The following is a 19,416-nucleotide window of genomic DNA, read 5'->3' as shown; positions in this document are numbered from 1 at the left end:
GACAGCGCGAGGTGTTACGCGCTGGGAAGGAGTTTGGGCTTTACTTAACACAAGGGACACAACTCTGTAGCTGTGAAAGCAGAGATGAATATTGCGTCTTCTTTTCTCCCGGGTGAAAGAAACAATTTGATCCACACCAGGATTATAAACTGGATGTTTTGAACACGTTTTGTTCCTCCTTTTTAGACAATAAATTGGGAGCATATTTATATATAGTCCTCAGTTGCAGCGTAGACAAGTGACATGTGACATGAGCCCTATAAAACCTTGTAATTTTGCAAGTTCAAAAGAGTTTCATTCGAAAATGAACCAATTTTCTGGCACGTTCCAACGTCAAGGGTATTGTTTTTTTGGGTTTTTTTTGTAATTTCATCATTTCATCGCCCGAGCAATACAGAGGTATTCACATTCACATTTACAGAGAATGGATTTGTTCATAATCAACACGTACATACTCGTAGCTTATGCCCTTTGTGATATGGCGTCACTGGTGTCAATATATTGACGATTTACGTAACTGGACTTCTAAACTTTTTCATGCTGCGTAAGTACAGAAAGTTGGGTATGTTAATAAGAGAAAGAAGTGCTACTGCCCTGAATGTATATTTACAAAATAAAGTTCAACAGCCCCGAACCTATATTTGCAAAGATGTAACTGCATTGAACGTATATTTACAAATGAAGGCGACTGCATTGAACTAATATTTACACAAGAAAGGGCAAATGCACTGAATGTATTTACAAAAGGAAGGTCGTCTGCACTGAATGTATATTTACAAGAGAAAAGGCAGCGGCATTGAACGTACATTTACAAAAAGGACTTTCGTAAAAGTATATTTACAAACGAAAGGACGGCTGCATTGAACCTATGTTTACAAGAGAATGTTCGAGTCCATTGAATGTATGTTTACAAAAGAAAAGTCGACTTCACTGAATGTACTTTTACAAAAGAAAGGGCAACTGCACTGAACATATATGTTCTAAAGAAAGGGCTCCGCATTCGTGCTTGTAAAACACAAGAGTCTGGGTAAGCGAGGCTGGACACGAAAACTGTATTGTCCAAAGATGGTTCAAAGAGTCTTTTAGACCCGTGACAATCCAGACTTGACATAAGAGGCGACCAACGGGATCGAGTGATCGCTGACTTGGTTGACACATGTCATTGTATCCCAGTTGCATAGATCGATGCTCATGCTGTTGATCTATTGTTGTGTCTATTTCAGACACGATCCTTTACAAACCGTGGTTACATAGCTGGAGTATTGCTGAATTCTGCATTAAACTACATCTAAACCAATAGCCTTGCTTTATGCCGCCAAGTTATAAGGAAGTCAAATACTAGTAAGTACCACCATGGAGCGCTAACAAAGAATTTTATTGCATGATGTATTTTGGCTCTAAATGTTATTATGAGTATACCACTCGAACATATTTGTTTTGGAAGAAAGGTACTGGAGATGATTTTAGGTTCGTTTTTTTTTTCAAATTGAATAATTATGGTAAATGGTGGTGAACTTTTTTTCTATTTCAAGTTGTTCTTATTAATGAACCCTGTCAAAGAGTACAGTTTGGGGTGAAGGGACGGCATTATTTTGCACAGCTGATGTTTTGTCGTAATCTGTGAGCAGCTACATTTATGGGATTCTAAGATATGCAAACACAAGCATTTATGTGGTCCATCACTGCTCATAGTAACAAAACTTCACCCACAAGTAATCAAAACTTGGTCGCCGAATCCGATTAAGGGAGGTAACCCTGTTGTTCCTGCTCTGGTAAAACACTTACACATTATATATGAACATAAAGAAGAAACCAAAACTTAAAATTATCATGTAAATAGTCACTTGTGCCGGCGTCTTTTTAAGGTACATAAAGTATAAAGTTGTTTAAAGGTTATAATGAAACAGACATGCTGTGGGTTAGTACAAATTAGACCGATTGAAGCGCACGTAATATCTTCACACATGCACCAGCCATTAGATGCACTACAGAAAGACTTTGAGTTCAGAGAGGTGTTTTGAACGGCGACTGTGCTGAATCAGGTGTTTAGATCAGACAGCTAACTGACTGCGTGTCATTTCTATATACACCGGCAATGTGAGTCGCCGTTTGATCAGGCTTTGAAGTTGTTACATGTATCTTGATCAGAGTACGTATCGCCCATGTAATCTGTCAATAGTTAGTAATTCACTGAAAAGTGTTCTGAAACAATTTTGGGCGATCATGAAATACGCAGGTAACAGATTTGATGTTTCTTAACAGGAGCTCTTGTATGCCAGGCTAGTTATGGAGTTAGTTTTGTTTGATTGTTAACCCCGCACTCGGCAGTAATCGAGGTGCATGGCGTCGTTCTGTAAAAAACAGTCTGTGCCTCTGTTAAACATTAATTGATATCCTATATCGCCCCAAAGACCATTTGAATATTAAACTGTCAACTATAGTGCAAAATATATACTGCTGGAGCTACCCTCTGTCAAGAATCGATCGGATTTCGAAAACTACTTCCTGACCGTAGTTAAATATGTGTTTGAATCACGGCCAAAAAGACTTCGCATGACACCACTTGTAACAGAACTAGAAGAACGATTTATAACATTATAATATCTAGCGATTTTGACAGAATCGTCTATGAAAATATGTTGTACAGTGTTCCCAGAAATTATTGAGAAAATCTTTGTTCTTTTTTTCTAATGATGCTAAGATTGGAAAAAGGGCCTTCACTATGCACTAAGCATACTAAATAAGGGAGACAACTCTTGAAGGCTTAGAAGGCAGCTCATTATGTCAAGCGTTACCTCCCTTGTCTGAGCAGACGGCTTCCTGTGTTGACATGGCAGAATTTACAGCAAGAGAGAAAAGAAAGCTCATTCTAGATGATTTTTAAAGGGGTGAGGCTGATGCTAAAGTGTTAGCTTGTAGACATGGTATTCCTCTGTCTACAGTTTACAGAACTTTGAAGAATATTCAAACAGGAACCGGGATAGAGCATAAAGCAGGGGCAGGTCTCCCTAGGAAATTCAGTGTTGTGGATCGCCGAAGACTTGGGCAGATTGTGAGTAGGGGCAAATTGAAAAGTGTTGAGAACATCAGAAATGAAATGATTAGCAGAGGAAGTCCTCAGGTATGCAATGAAACAGTTAGGCAGGAATTACAGAGACTTAATTGGGTGAAAAAACGTGGAATTCCCTCGCCGTTGATGAAAGATGCACAAAAGGAAAAACGTTTAAACTGGTGTCGGGCTCATGAAAATCAAGATTGGGATAATGTTTTCTTTTCGGATGAAAGTTCTGTTTGGCTTTTCCCTAATTGTGTGAAAATTTGGACCAAAGATACTGTCAAACCTATCTACCAGCGACCAAAGCATAGCCCGAAGTTTCACATGTGGGGTGGCATATCGGCTCGCGGAGTGACGCCATTGTGTGTTTTCACGGGAAATTTGACAAAAGAAAGATACGTTGACATTCTAAATGGTCACCTTCTTCCGACAGCACAAACATTGTATGAAGATGATTGGATTTTCCAGCATGATAATGACCCAAAACACACTGCGCGCTACACAAAACAGTGGTTGTCGGGTGAAAATGTTCAAGTTTTAGACTGGCCCAGTTACAGCCCAGACCTAAACCCAATTGAGAATGTGTGGGGAGTCATGAAGGACAGAATAAACCAAAAGGGACTGAGAAATATTGAAGATATGAAGGCCGAGGTGGTCCAATATTGAGATACCCTGTCACACGATTACCTACAAACTTTGATGGGTAGTGTGCCTAGGCGTATTCAGGCATGCATTGCTGAGCGAGGAGGTCTAACAAAGTACTAAAACAAGACTGAGACTGTAAAAGGATGATGTTTTAACATGTTTATGTAAGTAAAACGCCAGAAGTCAATAAACGTAATGAGTTACATGACGCAACATGATTCTCAATAATTTCTGGGAATACTATATATCGGAACTTAAGCAAAGCAGGTGACAAGATTAAATGGCAGTAGATTGTGAAAACATAGAGCTTTCATTTTCCAAAACAACTGTCACGATTGCAGGTTTATACAAACCTTAAAACAAGATAGTCTACTCACGGAAATGTACATGAATACAACAGCTTCATAGGTATTTCTCACATTACGTCATGGAGGCGCGCCCCTCTGATTGGTTGAAATTTCGTTCGCGGGAGATAATTGTCCACTCTTGTCAAAAAATTCGATTTAAGGTAATAAAATGTCGAAATAAGTAGCTTTAATGATGGGGTTTTATTTATAACGATGTCAATAAATGATTTATGTATCTGTATCCCTCTAGAGTATATGTGATCGTTAAAGCGTTAAAGATCGGGGATCGACTCTCCACGTGTGTACATTGTAAAGCCCATTCCTGGTGTCCCTAGCTGAAATGTTGATGAAATATTGCTCAAACGGCATGAATCATCTTTACTCAATCTTCCTAAAGGACCATCCTAATGCCTAGTCTTACAGACATACACGGTGTTACACGACTTATTGTGCAGGGATCAAAACGTTCATGCTCCAGGAAACAATCACAATGTGAATATGATTTTGTAAACAAACAAACAAACAAACAAATAAATAAATAGATAAATATTTTTTGTAAATAAGGATGCCATGACAAGAATATTTTACGAGAACATTTATACCCTATGGGTCTAGCTTTGGGGGAAGTTGAGGTGTATCAACACTGTCAGTGACATCATCTGCATGTTAGGTTATATAGGAGCTGTCAAACATTGGATAATCACACATGACAACATAATGTTCTGATTGCTACTGGTCAGAAAGGTACACGTGCCATCTCGCAACTGCAGGTGGATACGTGTGTACCACAATACTGATTACAGTTTACTTGATTAGTATTTTCTGATTACGCCATAGGTCTCTCAGTATGTCCATGAAAATACAGAGTGTAAACACAAATTATGAAACATTTCGAAATCACCACATCTAAAAGTAAAACATTCTGAACACGACATAAAATTACGACAAACACCAATAACCTGGTAATATATGCAAGCCATAAACATTAACCTCAAACCAGCAGATCAAACTCAAGCATGTTCTGACCAAGTAAATATTGTAAATGGTTGAGTACCAAAACAACTCAAAGTCAACGTCAGTGAAAGAGGAGAGACAGTCTTCTTGTTTGACCGTGAGCGAATATGTTCATGACCATCTCAATGTCCACCACGATTTGACGATGTTGAGCAAATGCAAACAATCTGCCAGTTAACATGTAAACGTGAAGGTTGCTGTGGATGCAGCCATTGTTGGTCAGATGTACGATAATTACGAATCAGAGCGACGATACAGAGAAAAAGTGAAAAAATTCACATCATGGTGTATTATTTGGTTTTAAATGTGAAAAACACAAAGAACTGTGTATTGATTTCAGGACTAACTCCCCAACAGTGCCACCTTTTTTCATTAATGGTGAACCAGACAGTCACTGAACACAAGTACCTTGGAACATTTAGTGATAGCAGCTTAACGCGGGATACCAACACCGGCGCCTTTTATAATAAATGCTAACAACGCGCCCATCTAATGCGCCAACTGCGATCATTCAATGTTTCCCAATCTGTTGTGATGTTGTTTTATACCCCTTTTATTCAGAGTATACTCGTTTTTTCTTCTCAGTGCCGGTTCGAGTCCATTTCAGTCAAAAACAAATCAATACAGCTGGTACAATAACCGAGGTCACTTTCGATAATCTTTCAAATCTCTATGAGCGACACGTACCTTCAACGTCTGAAAAAGTCAGAAATGACCCAACACATTTTTTAAATCAAGAGTATAGGTTTTTACTAGACTAACAGCTAGTCTCTGAAATGAACATATTTTACTGAAAAAACGTTCATAGTAAAAAAAAATAATAATATAATGAAATGGAGCCCTGAGACTTTCTTCATTTACTCGCTATGAATTCAGCAGATTGGTACAGACCCTGAAGCTATGGAAATCTAGACTTGCCACATTTTCTAGACTTGCGTGGTCTTTCTTGGATATATATACTTCAGGGTCTGTACGAGAGACTAAGGTTTTTACCATCTGGTCACTGCTACACAATGCCAATCACCTGGACTAAACGAGATCGAACATGCTTTGTACCTAAAAGTATTGCAATATTGATTTTCCAGTCATCATCTTATTCGTTTAATTATATTTACGCACATATATATCTCTCATTATGTTTTTAATAATTTAATATTTTATGTTGCAATTCATTTGTATTTTCTCAAGCTCTGTGATCCAAAGACGAATTCCTTTTAAGGTAATAAAGTATTTTCTATGTCTATGTCTTTGAGGACACTGGCTTTGTAGCCACGGTTTTCACGGCCACGTGGTTGTGAGGATAAAGATCCTCCATGGCAAAGTCGCGAGTTGTAAGCAGACAAGATTGCCTTTCTTAAATGACCACGCTCTGCCAACGGAATCGGTGTTCAGCCTTTCGCTGCTCACTGTTGCTTTGACGTCATTGTATCAGAAAGTGTTTGGGAACACTGGATACAACTGTCAAGAAAAACGGACGCGTCAGTCAATGTGGGTTGTATAATCAAATGTAGATGAACGTTTTGAAGATTTCTTATTAATTTCTGCACAAAAATATAATACAGAAGTGGTAAAACAGTTTCAAAGAAAAGATCAACGATGTCACCCTCAGAACAAACGGTATTTGACTGTCCCTCGAAAAATCAGCCTATTTCCAGGCATAATTTATTGCACAGAGTAGACAAGAAGCAAATTGTGTTCGGGTGCCACGGTTCAATACCAGAAACAACAACAATGTTTATATTTAGCATCTTGAATTGCAACATTTTTACAGTTTTAAAGTGTAAGCACGTGATTTCCGTGCTACGCTTTAGCCATGTCACCGATATCTATGCATTACATAACTATATAGTTATCGTAATGTGTCTCAGTATCATAAACACCGTTGTAACTAAGGGCATATAACAAAACATCTATAATGATGCCTGATGTCTTTTAGCGGCATTTACAGGTTGTATATGTGACCAGGATCATTTATGCATGTCGTCTTCTTAATTCTTCGAAACACAACGTTCCGGGGTCTCACAGTTCACCTGACGAACGGGTCTGAAATGACCCCGAAACGTTGTGTTTCAAAGAATTAAAAAGAAGATGTATCCATACAAGATCTTGGTCAAAACGTCTGTCGTTCTCTCGGAATGTCTCAGTACTGTGTCGTATAGAGACGACTACAGTTTTCACCATATACCCAGCTTGTATCACGGTCCCTGAAGCGCATTATCTTCCCTTCTGCCCAACCCTTTCTGTGACGCTAAAGCCCGAAAGAAGCAAGCCTGGATTTCTGAATCTCCCGTTCAGGTTAAAGTGAATTGTTGCCATCAAAAGTATACATATGTAAAGACTACGCGTTGTAGTGTAACAATGTTAGCGTGCAGGTGCGTGCGTGTGTATGTGCGTGTGAGAGCACATGTGTATGTTTTTCGTGTTTTTCGTGTGCGTTTCATCGTTATGCCACGACTTTCGGGCTTCCTTTCATGACTATGTTCAAAGGTTTCCAACACAGAAAACTGCATGGCCCTGTTTCGCTAAGCAGCACTACGACTGTCGTACCTCGTACCTTCATACTGTATCATGAGTTAAGACAACCGTAGCGCTACGTTAGCTTTGTGAAACGGGCCCTGTAGTCCCTTTCAATGTAATGTCTCAGTGTAATATATGGGGGTTTTTTTTGTTGTTGTTTTTTGTTTGTTTTTCATTTTACATATACATACCTCTCAACATGTTGCCAATCGGCGTTGTATTCTATACTGTATCTTAGTGTGTCATACAGTCCCTAGTATACAGAGGAATTTCTTACCCACATGGTCAGGGTATGGATAGTTGTTGCATACTAATCTCGAGTGTCGTATCACGTTGACCTGCCTCGCAACGACTTGCACTGAGATTCTAAGGATTTGAGTGGATAACTGATGACGTTTCAATTAGGTCACGTTGTAACGGAACTACTTTTTCATTCATAACAAACACATGCATTCTACAACTTATATGCATTGTGGGAATGTAAACATTGCGGACGTTGTCGTTTCTCTGTTTAATTGTGAGTCGAAATGAGACATTATATCCGTCAAGCGAAAACGTTATGTTTCGACCAGTGATGTTTCTGCGAGTAGTTTACTATTGAAGGCTGTATGAGGGGATGACACCTGACCTGCATCGTGACCTCAGTTAGCACTGGGCAGACGCAAATGGCATGCACAGTGACGTCAATACATTGTGACGTCATGCAAACTTACCCGTATCAAATTAGGGTATAAATGCTAACCACGTTTATTTTCCTACGTCATTGTAATCGATTGACAACCAGGAAGATGAATCGTTTAAATCCAGAGCAGAGGGGGAGAGCAATCGGTATGTTACAGCAGGTGGAACAGACACAATAGCATGTGGCTATAGGACAGATTGACAGTACTGAAGACATACCAGAGTGATAGACTGAAGGTCACTACCCTGCATTTACGGGTGTTGCGTCATTGTGACGTCACCAAGAGCAAACATCCAGTCAGCAGACAGAGTGTAACCAGACGACTCCGCATTCATGGTCTCTGTGCCGATCGACCTTTCAAGGGCATGACGTTCACGTGCCAACACTGACGTGCCAGACTGAGACTGTGCCAGGACAGTGCCACATCGAAACTGGCGAAGAGTGAACTTTGGTAACGAAAGCAAGTTCCAGCTCTTCAAGATCTGTCCCCAATTGAGCACCTTTGGGAATAACTGGGACGTCGTAAACGCCAAAATCAGCCATTGACGAGGAACGCTTTGGGAGCTGCTCTGCTGAAGGAATGGCGTCGGATCCCTAATCGAGACTCACCTACTCAGTTCGGACCTGCATCATTGCTAGAGGTGGCCACACACGATATTGAAAAATGTACTGCCCAGAAAGCTCCCAGTCGATTCTGCACTGATGATCGAACTGGACAATGTACCCCAGTGTCATTCATAAAGCCTTAGGTCACGTGCTGCGTCGTGTTCTTCGCGTTATCCATTAAATATTGTTGCTAAATGATTGAGTTTTGCAATAGAAAATAAATGTTACCATAATTGTTTTAGACCAGAGAAATAATTGGTAGTGTTTCTTTTGGACGCTAGTATATCAACGCTTGACGGTAAAGGCAAACATATCCTAGGCAAGCATGGGATATTTGTAACTTTATCAACTCGTGTTGATATAATTCATATCAGTACACAATGGGTGAGATTGTAATTCTCTCACGCACGCAAGCACGCCCACACACAATGGTATACATCCCATTTCCTTTTTTGTAAGATTTACATGCCGGTTGCACCCATCATGATTGTATCATAGATAGATAATTTAGAGCTATACAAATTTAGTCATAAAATAAAAATGGGCCACGTACATCTATACACATTTCCCGAAGTCTTACAGAGTAACCATCTAGAATATTTACACATATCTCAGTGTCATACAGGTGAGAACAATTTTCAGCTACCCTTTTGTAAGAGGGGCAGATGGGGATTGGATGGTCAGACTCGCTGATGCTTGTCGCGGTAACCCAGTTGCGTAGATACATGCAATCACTTGATTGTCTGGTCCAGACTGGATTGTTCACAGACTCGTCATATAGCTGGAACATATTGCTGTGTTAAACAAGACTAACGATATTGATCCACACACGTTTCAGTAATGTTATATGTCAACGCTGTCTATAAATAATGTAATCCATCTTGTCTAAAAGAATTCAAAGAGGATAATTAAAAATATTCCTGTAGCTGAGACACCTTGAAAACAGAATATTGATAAAGCTACCACTGAGTTTTGAATTGCTGATTTCATTAAACGTCATACTGCGAGTCTCATGAATTAATTTTCTGTTTGTGCTCGCAGTCTTAATTAATCGCTTCCTCAAACGTCACATTTTTGTGAATGCAGGTAAACTAACTAATTACTAGCAGCCATCTCTGGCTGGGTGGGCGGAGGGCGCGTGCCCACATGTTGTTTACAAGCCATGAATGGATGTGTCAGTCCATTCATCGGAATTGCGACATCCTATTGGCTATCGTCCTGTGACGTCACAGATTTCGTGACCAGTGTCACAGGACTGGATACCAACGTGGAATTATGTTAACCAGCGTTGTGTATCGATTGTCCCGTGGCTAATAATACACACGAAATGGCCTTGAAATCTTTCCGATCACATTCTCTTCGTGAACGACTGGAATCTTTGTCTCTGTCGCCAATTTCAATGTAGCAACCTATTCGATGAACATTCCGCGATTGCCTCATTAACACTCGTTAAAAATCAATGGTTTTAGAAGAAAGGATGGAATCCATGGAGGTGTCTGATTCTGCGTCAAGGTGTGGGTGTCGATTGCATAATACAAGGACGATTTCAGTGTACATTTCATATCGATGAATGCTCGGAATGACAAGCAGCTGTCATGGACATATTTCGCGGGAGAGAAATAGGAATATCGGATAAGGCTCAACAGCTGATCATTTCTAATAGGACTTGGTTATTTCGCGTAACGTTGAGATAGGTACAGCACTGGTGTTGGTCTAGCTTACAGCTTGTTGCTGCATATTTGTGATGATAGCTGTTATGACAGTGGGGCGTTGGTTTAGCGTCCGCTCGTCACGCCGAAGACGGTTCGATTTCCACAATGGGTACAATGTGTGAGGACCATGTCTAGTGTTCCCCGCCATGATATTGCTAAAATATTGATAAAAATCGGCGTAAAACCGTACTCATTGTTATAACAGTACTGTTCGTGGTACCCAGATAAGATATATACGTGAGGTAGTTTGATGGCCACGTGGTTAAAGCGTTCGCTCGTCACAACGAAGACCTGTGTTCTATTCCCCACATGGGTACAGTGTGTGAAGTCCATTTCTGGTGTCCTACCGCGATATTGTTGGGATATTGCTTAAAACGTAAAAACTACTCTCTCACTCACTCACCCACTCACTCACTCACTCACTCACTCACTAGATAAACACGTATACCACATAGTTTCATTATAGCTGAGAAACTGCGAAACGCGTATACCGATGTAACTGTTTGTCCTTCATTTCTCTAAATACTTTGGTTGCTGTTCAGTAGCAATCACGGAACTACATCAGTGATTGAGTTTAGTTTTATGGCGCATTTAACAATATTCCAGGAATGTCCCCGACGGAAGACATCGGAAATGGTCTTCACACATAATACCCATGTGGGGATCTGAACATGGTGTTTGAACATTTGAACACGGGTCTTCGGTGTGACGAGGGAACACTTGAACCACAAAGCTACCCACCGCCCCTCGATGGTGAATGCGCGACGTAGAACGAACAAGGGCGACAACTCTTCGGCCTGTATACTAAAAACAAAAATGATTATGTTGTTGTTGTTGTTGTTGCTGCTGCTGCTGCTGCTGCTGCTGCTGTTTATGCTTCTGTTGTTTTTAACGCTGCAATATTCTAGCTATATGGAGGCATTCTATAAATAATCAAAATAAGTAACATGATAATAAGTGTACATAAGTGTAAATAAGTGTACATGGACCAAACAATCCAGTTAGCAACAGCATGAACATGAGCATCGATTTACGTAACTGTCAACCAGGTAGATGAACCTGACCGCCCAAATCCCGTTAGTCACCACTTACGACAAGCATGGGTTGCTGAAGATCAATTTTGATCTGGATTGTCACGGGTCTATACAAGAATGCCTAACTGACTTTGTTTGGGCTTCACACATTGTACCCATGAAGGGCTTCGAACACGAGTCTTCGGCTTGATGAGCCAATGCAAACAAACAAGAATGAAGACTGTGTAACGTTTCGCCATATAACATTAGTAATTATAGTGTTTTATGTCTGTGTGACGTGCAAGTAAAACTACTTAAGTGTGACGCACCAGTACTACACGCAAGTATACGATGTACCACGTACTTGAACACCACAGGTTCGGGCTTACATCTTTATCACAGAAGTTACTAAACACTGAAGACCGAGAAGCATTAGCAGGGAACAATATGCGACTACCGCTGTCTCACTGGTGACGACATGACGTATCATCGGCACCGGTTCAAACTGGTATCAGCAACCCATACTTGTCCTAAGAGGCGACTCTCGGGGTCGGCTGTCCAAACTCTCTAACTTAGTTGACACGTGTGATCGTTTCCGTGTTGTGTATATCGATGCTCATACCTTTCATACTGTTGGTCACTGGATTATCTGGCCCAAACTCGATTATCTACAGATCGCAGCGATATATGCATGGAATATTGTTAAACAACAAATAAACAAAAACAAAGACGACGTTCTGCCCATGTGAGGAATCGAACCCGGGTCTTCAGTGTGACGAGCGAACGCTTTAACCAATAAGGTACCCATACGTCCCAGCCTAACATTGAAATTGTATGACATGCAACTATCACAATAAGGATTGTGTGACGTAATGGTGGTGCCACCCTAACTACGTACCCATATATATACTCTTCAAGAAAAGTAGGGGAACTTCTTTGTTATATTATTTACGATTAAAAATATTTACGAGATTTATCGGAGTCAGTCAATGTTGATATGATATTATTGAATGTTTTGAGAGTGCATCACTATTTGCACTTCCTTACAACCATAGCTATTTGGAATGTTGTCGCTTTTGAAAAATGATTGGTGTATGGCGTGTAATTAGCATATATACGATTTTCGTTTTAAAACAAACGACTAGAAACAAACACTAACAAATGTGTGTTGCAAGATGAATGTAAAAATTCATAGTGATTTATCGACCTTCTTAAATAAACGTCAAAATCGAGAATGGGACTCCATGCACGTGTATGGGGTTACTGCATTGTGCGTGTGCATATCATGCGTTGTGTTTAGGGGTGGTAATAGAGGGAAATGGTGGTGCGTTCATAAGAGATGTGTCCTTGAAACGTTTACTCTTCCTATCCAAAGTGAAAGTTCTGCTTCCCCTACTTTTTCAAAGAGTATAACAAGAATGAAGGCAGCGTTATGTACCGAAAGAGAATGGGGATTTATGACGTACTTCTACCGTCATAACACTAAGCAGCCATGACACCCACGTGACGGACAGTACAGATAGTGTTTGGCGTATCACTATCCGAATGACGATCGTACCTGTGACGTACCAGTGAGTGAATGAGGATGGTTTTACGTCGCTTTTAGAAATATTCCAGCAGCATAACTGCCGTATCACAATAACAGACATGACGGCTTTATGACGTACCATTGTGTCGATGGATAATGTGTTCCGTAGCACTGAATGACGATCGAACGTTTGACGTACCACAATAACAGCAATGGGGGCTTTATCACGTACCACTATATCAATAGATAACGTCTGGCATATCGCCATCCGAATGGCGATCATGCGTTTGACGAATCAAAACAACATCACTGAGGATGATGTGATTGACGTACCGCTAACACAACATTCCATTGTACGTACTACTGCTACCACTTCCTAAAACCATCAAACATTAGAGTGAGTGAGTGAGTTTTGTTTTACGCCGCTTTTAGCAATATTCCAGCGATATCACGGCGGGGGACACCAGAAAATGGGCCTCACACATTGTACCCATGTGGGGAATCGAACCCGGGTCTTCGGCGTGACGAGCGAACGCTTTAACCACTAGGCTACCCCACCGCCCCCTCAAACATTAGAAAGTAATAGGCTGTGAACAATTTTGTTTTCACCTTCAATCATATTTTAAACAAATAAATATGTCATTCCGCTTTGCAAAAGAGGATATCTCATTTAATGTATTATACAACAGCTTATCGCCTTTCGTATTCTCCTGCTGCGGCGGGGTAGCCTAGTAGTCAAAGCGTTCGCTCATCACTCCGAAGACCCTGGTTCGATTCTCCACATGGACACATTGTCTGAAGCTCTTGTCTGATGTCCCTACGCCTCGATATTGCTGGACTATCGCTAAACTCGGCATAAACATAAACTCATTCATTCACTCACTCGTATTGAGACCAGCGTATTCAGACCTTGTTGGGTTGTCTCTAGACATTCCAGGGGCGGTGGGGGTAGCCTAATGGTTAAAGTGTTCGCTCGCCACGGTGAATCCCCGGGTTGGATTCCACACATAGGTATAATGTGTAAAAGATGTTCCCGGTGTCTCCTCCGTGATATTGCTGGAATATTGCTAAAAGCGGTCTAAAGGCATTTGCCATTTCAGAATATTTAATTAACTAAGCTTGATGTAATGCGATCGAGCAATACTGGTGGTAAAAATCTCTGTTTAAGTTTTGTGGAAAACAATGAAATGTTTCGGGAAATAGAATAATATTACCTTTTGTAAGCCTAGTTGATAAATCCTTGTTGACGTAACTTAAGATTAATTATGAACCTATTACAAAATTACGGAATATTCATGTTATTTCAGACACGTGAAAATCCACAACAAGGGTGTGACTGTACACTCTTAGTCGAATCATATCAGTACATGTTTGAAATGTTAAGTACAGGATATTTTTCGTTTCATTGTTATATTTTCATCCTGCAATTCTCCCGTATGTTTCCAGTGACTTTTCCATGTGTTGCACATTGCCTTGTTACATATTTAACTGGGCTTTCCCCGTTTGTCGCTTGTTAATTTTAGAGTGCTCGGAGGGGATTCCCTGGTGTAATGACGTCATAAGAGGTCACGTGATGTCTACATTCACGAAAACTACTGAAAATGTGTGTCAAATGAAATATCATTCAATAAAACGTATCGAAGGCAAAGACTCCTACTCAGTATTGCATCATATACTACTGAAATAGTGACATTTGTGTTGAAATGGATACCTGAAAGCGCTAAACTACAGCTTTCAAGGCAGTGTATCCCGGCATTCTTTGAGCTGATTTCCTCAAAATATTCATCATGGCGGCGTTTATTCCAGGTAATAAAATATTTTACCATTCTATGCTCTGTATGGTAGCCCACATCCATTGATCATTCATCGAGGTATACTACCCGATAGATTCATCTTATCAGGTTTGTTTTCTGAGATATAGTTGTAATTGCGTTCAGTATGATGCAGATAGCACCCTTAGTCTGTTGTCTAGTCGAGATAGACTGTAGATTTTAGGTGCACAAATTTACCATATTGGGATGAAATCTGTCAGTTTTAAAAGGAAATTTGTCAGTTTGAGTGCTTATTTTTAATGTAAAGCTGTTTCGTGAAGGATTTTTGTGCATCGCTGAAGCTGTACTGTTGTTATTTTGTGACAGACACTGAAAACCTTCACGTCTGTCTACATTTTCAACCCCTTACGTTGCCGATTTGTTGTCATTGGCGGAGGTGTCAGATTTTGACAGTTGAGGAAGCTGGCACAAAACAATTTTCTTTCCCATCTTTTCCTTCCGAGATGAGTATGATATGGAAAATGCCTTGATTCACTGAATTCACAAAGAAGTAAAATTAAGCTAAAGAGGTTTAAACTGTACACTGCACATGCTGGCATTTCCGAATTATCATTTGGTGAACGTAAATGCGGGGGCGATGTCACATGGAAACGGAGATACATTGGATTTCTTATTTCTGTTATCCAAAGCCGGTTCCACATCGCGATTAGGGTTGATTACATGCAGTGTGTGTTCCAGTTGTTAGTATTTGATTCATCATTTGAGTGGTGACAGTCATTTCAATACCCCAAGACAACCCAGTGGATCTAGCATCCTTGATTTCATAGCAGCTGGCATTATGGTGAAGATGTGAGTAGAGACTTTGGCTACCATATGTTGAGAATTTAGATCAAATCATAGATATCAATTATATGCAATGTGGGCAATATTATGTTAGTATACAATACTTTTTTGTAATATTCACTGTTTTTCATATTTGGTTGAAATGTGGAACTGATAAATTTTCTCATGCAAGTCGACCATTTCAACCCAAAGTATGATGTGTGTGTAATCTGACAATAATCTTTTGGCAATCTATGTCTGTTCTTATTACTTGAGGTTGAACTAGTAATATTAAAAAGTCAAGATGATTTATCTTAAAATGTTTAGCTTTACTTTTATCTTTCAGGATTTATTCTAGTACATGTACACACTAAGAGCATAAAGATGTTTCATGTCAGAGATTATCTGTGTTACATTTCAAAATTTGAAAAAAATAAATAGGACTGTAAGCTGAACAAAGGATATCATTATTCTCTTGCTACAATATGTGTAGTTATTTCCATTTCACTGTTCTTCAGTATGTTTAGTGTAAACTGTTCTATAACATCTTGATCCTTGATTAGCAATGAGTCAGGGTATTAATCAATGGAAATGGGTTTCTATTGTGAACAACATATTGATCGTATTGAAGTGTTGTGATATTTAGACTAAGATAATTTCTGAGAAAGATACTATTACTCTCAGTGATTCTCATTATTCAATATTTTATGACACTTCATTCACCTCAGTTAATACATAATTTACTTTATATTTGATATTCCCCAAACGTATCCTTTTCTAAATGTTGGTACAACCATTTAGCTGGGTTGTGCTGCATAAGATATCAAATAACCATAACTGAGCTACAAGTTTGTCCTTCCAAGATGAGTGAAAATTTAGATGATGTTGTTGAAAATTGTCTGTTTTAACATATCAGTCCACAGTTTTAAATTGTTATAACAGATATGAATATACATCTGGAATGTACTAATATTTTTTTTTTTTAAGCCTTGCATACTTTCAGTTGTTGTTAAAGTGTACTCAAGAGAATTTTTATTTTCTGAATTTCAAAATTGGTTTCTCAGATTGAATAAATAAAACATTTGCTATTTCTGTAATCTGTATTTATTGGTGTTGTGCATGCGTGTCACCAGAATGACATTAGAGAAAGTGGCGGATTGACTTTATCACAAATATTTGGGGCTGCTCCAGTCCGTATATTTTATATGAGCAGATAAGAAATTTCAACTGAGTGAACACATGCAATATTTTGTGGTATGCATTGCCGTGAATGAAGCGTAGATTGTGATACTGAAGTCAATTCCTGTACCCTTGACTAATTTTACATTAACATACTTGAATTTCTGAAAAAAACCCAACTGGGGACTCATTTGATTTGAGCAAGGCAACCTATGCCTGTTCATATCCCAATCATAGATTGCACATGTGGATTCCCCCCCCCACCAAATTAATGTCATATAATTATTCTGTTTATTCATACAATAAATATTTATCAATACAACACATTACATTAGCAATAAATGTAAAATTTGTTCATAGACAGTTTACTGTAATATTCACCATAGTGACGAATACAAACTGTGAATGCAATGCACATAGATTTACACTGTTGAGCGCATATTTGTATGTGAATATTTGTCAAATTTAATGGTTAGTTTACTGCTCTGAAACCTTGATTAGATTAGCTTGATTAGCAGATATCACCTCTTGTGGAATCTTTCTGTGTGCTTCCGTTTGTGGAACCTTGATATATCACTCAATATTACCACTTGTGGAATGTTTATCATATTCCTGTGAGCCATCACTAGTGGAAACAAGTGTGGAATTTTTGTCATATTCTAGTATGTCATCATATTATGTGCAATATTTCTGGTGTCCCTGCTGTGATATTGCTTACATATTGTTAAAATTGGCTTTAAGAAAGTAACTTGTCCTGATGAAAATTCCACTTCCCCTGATTTTAGGACATAATCATAATGATGTAATCGTGCAAGAATAAATCAGCTTCATATTTAATAATGTTTGCTGGACTGTTTGTTGAATAGTCTTAAATAGCAAAGAAATATAAACCTACTGTATTATCCTTGTGAAATTTAATGGCTACATTCTGAGCAGATATGAAATGAAATCCAAGTTTATTTGCATTTTGAAACAGTAAATGGAAATTATCTAGTAGCCAACGGACAAGTAAGATGGAAATTGACACAAACAGTAACAAAAAGACAGCCATGAATAGCTAATAGGTTCGGTAGAACAATGAATGATATCTGAATATGTTTTTATGCTTAACATTGCATCCAGAGTGGTTAGGTAATTTTTATCACCATGAGATATCTAGAACGTCCATCATTGATTTTTGATTAACTGAAGATATTTATACATATCACCAATTAACGCATTCATCCCCAGCATGCTGATGTTTACATTAAAGATTTTATAGATTTCCAGATTTATATGCTATTGCAGCCAAAGAGTCGTTGTGATCTTCCTTAAATGTTTTATCACGATTTTTCTTTATAAGCAGTATTCTAACAGTATCATAAAAGATTGTATTGAGAATCTCTTCTTTAACCTCACAGGTTGGTTTCAACAAATGTTCTTTATCTTGTTCATTTTTGTGTTTTGGCTGAGCTGTGTGTGTCAACTGTGATCATGTTCTGTATTTTGACCTATCAGTGTTATTTAAGATGTATCAATAACATATATACTTTGTTAATCAGAAAAACTACACTAGTAGGTTTGAAATGAATCGTCAGGTGGGCATGATGTGTAACAAATATTGAGCAATGAATATTAACATTAGGTCTGAAATCAATACAAAGTCAGCAGTTGGTGAATTACCATTACTGCTATTTATTATATTCAATGAAACAATAACAAGTACATTCTCTGACATGTTTTAACCATGCTGACCGATGTCATTAGCCCTCATGCTTGGATATGTTCCATTTGGGATGACTCACTTTGAAAAGTAAAAGCAAAATCAGTCACAACTCCTTTCAATAAAGGGCTGATGGGGTAGCCGAGTGGTTTAAAGCATTTTCTGAAGGCAAATGCTGAACTGAATTCATGAAGAATTAGGGTTTATTCACATAAGGTGCCACTGAATCAAAGGAGCCCTTGTATTTATAAATATCATTATTATCAATATCAATATCATATGCTTGATTTTAGCAGATGCTATTTGCTGAACACAAAGAATTTCCTGGCTTTCACCTTCTTTATATACTTATATAAAATGAGAAGAATATATATAGAATTAAAACAAGATGAAATCCAGGAATTTGTTTATGTTTATCAATATCATAGTAATGTATTAAGTGTGTGAGTGAGTGAGTTTAGTTCCAGCTCTATGGCGGTGGTCTGCAAATAATCGAGACTGGACCAGACAATCCAGTGATCAGAATGGGCATTGATCTGCACAATTGGGAACCGATAACCTGTATCAAACAAGTCAGTGACTACCCAATCCCGTTAGTTGCCTCTTACGCCAAGCATAGTCGCCTTTTATGACAAGCGTGGGTTGCTGAAGACCTATTCTACCCCGGAATCTTCACAGGTCGCAATGTCTAGAAGTAATCATCAAGAACCCCAACGTTCACATGGTTTAATGTTTTGTTTGTGTGTATAATACTCATTTGTAAGAGAAATCAAAGCTGAGGAAAGAAAGTACATGTACCTGATTTAATATCAAATGTTACGC

The 19,416-nt window shown here is 38.8% G+C and overlaps 1 protein-coding gene across 2 annotated transcripts in view; it reads left to right on the top strand.

Annotated features, from left to right (window-relative positions):
- Positions 1-14,841: 14,841 nt before the first annotated feature.
- Positions 14,842-19,416, top strand: part of LOC137281839 (fibronectin type-III domain-containing protein 3A-like) — a 150,469-nt gene continuing 145,894 nt past the window's right edge. Inside the window, exon 1 of one of the 2 annotated variants that reach the window (XM_067813477.1) lies at positions 14,842-14,925. Coding sequence is in view for 1 of the 2 variants with exons in the window: in XM_067813476.1 (XP_067669577.1) it covers positions 15,730-15,740 (11 nt within the window). In the remaining variant the exon portion in view is untranslated. Of the gene's footprint in view, positions 14,926-15,697; positions 15,741-19,416 lie in introns of those variants that run through there. The other variant, XM_067813476.1, reaches the window with a different exon arrangement.

The sequence above is a fragment of the Haliotis asinina genome, chromosome 4, assembly GCF_037392515.1.
Source record: "Haliotis asinina isolate JCU_RB_2024 chromosome 4, JCU_Hal_asi_v2, whole genome shotgun sequence".
In the NCBI taxonomy this organism is placed as follows: domain Eukaryota; kingdom Metazoa; phylum Mollusca; class Gastropoda; order Lepetellida; family Haliotidae; genus Haliotis; species Haliotis asinina.
The sequence above is the reverse complement of the archived record's forward strand: the minus strand, read 5'-3'. Positions and strand labels throughout refer to the sequence as shown.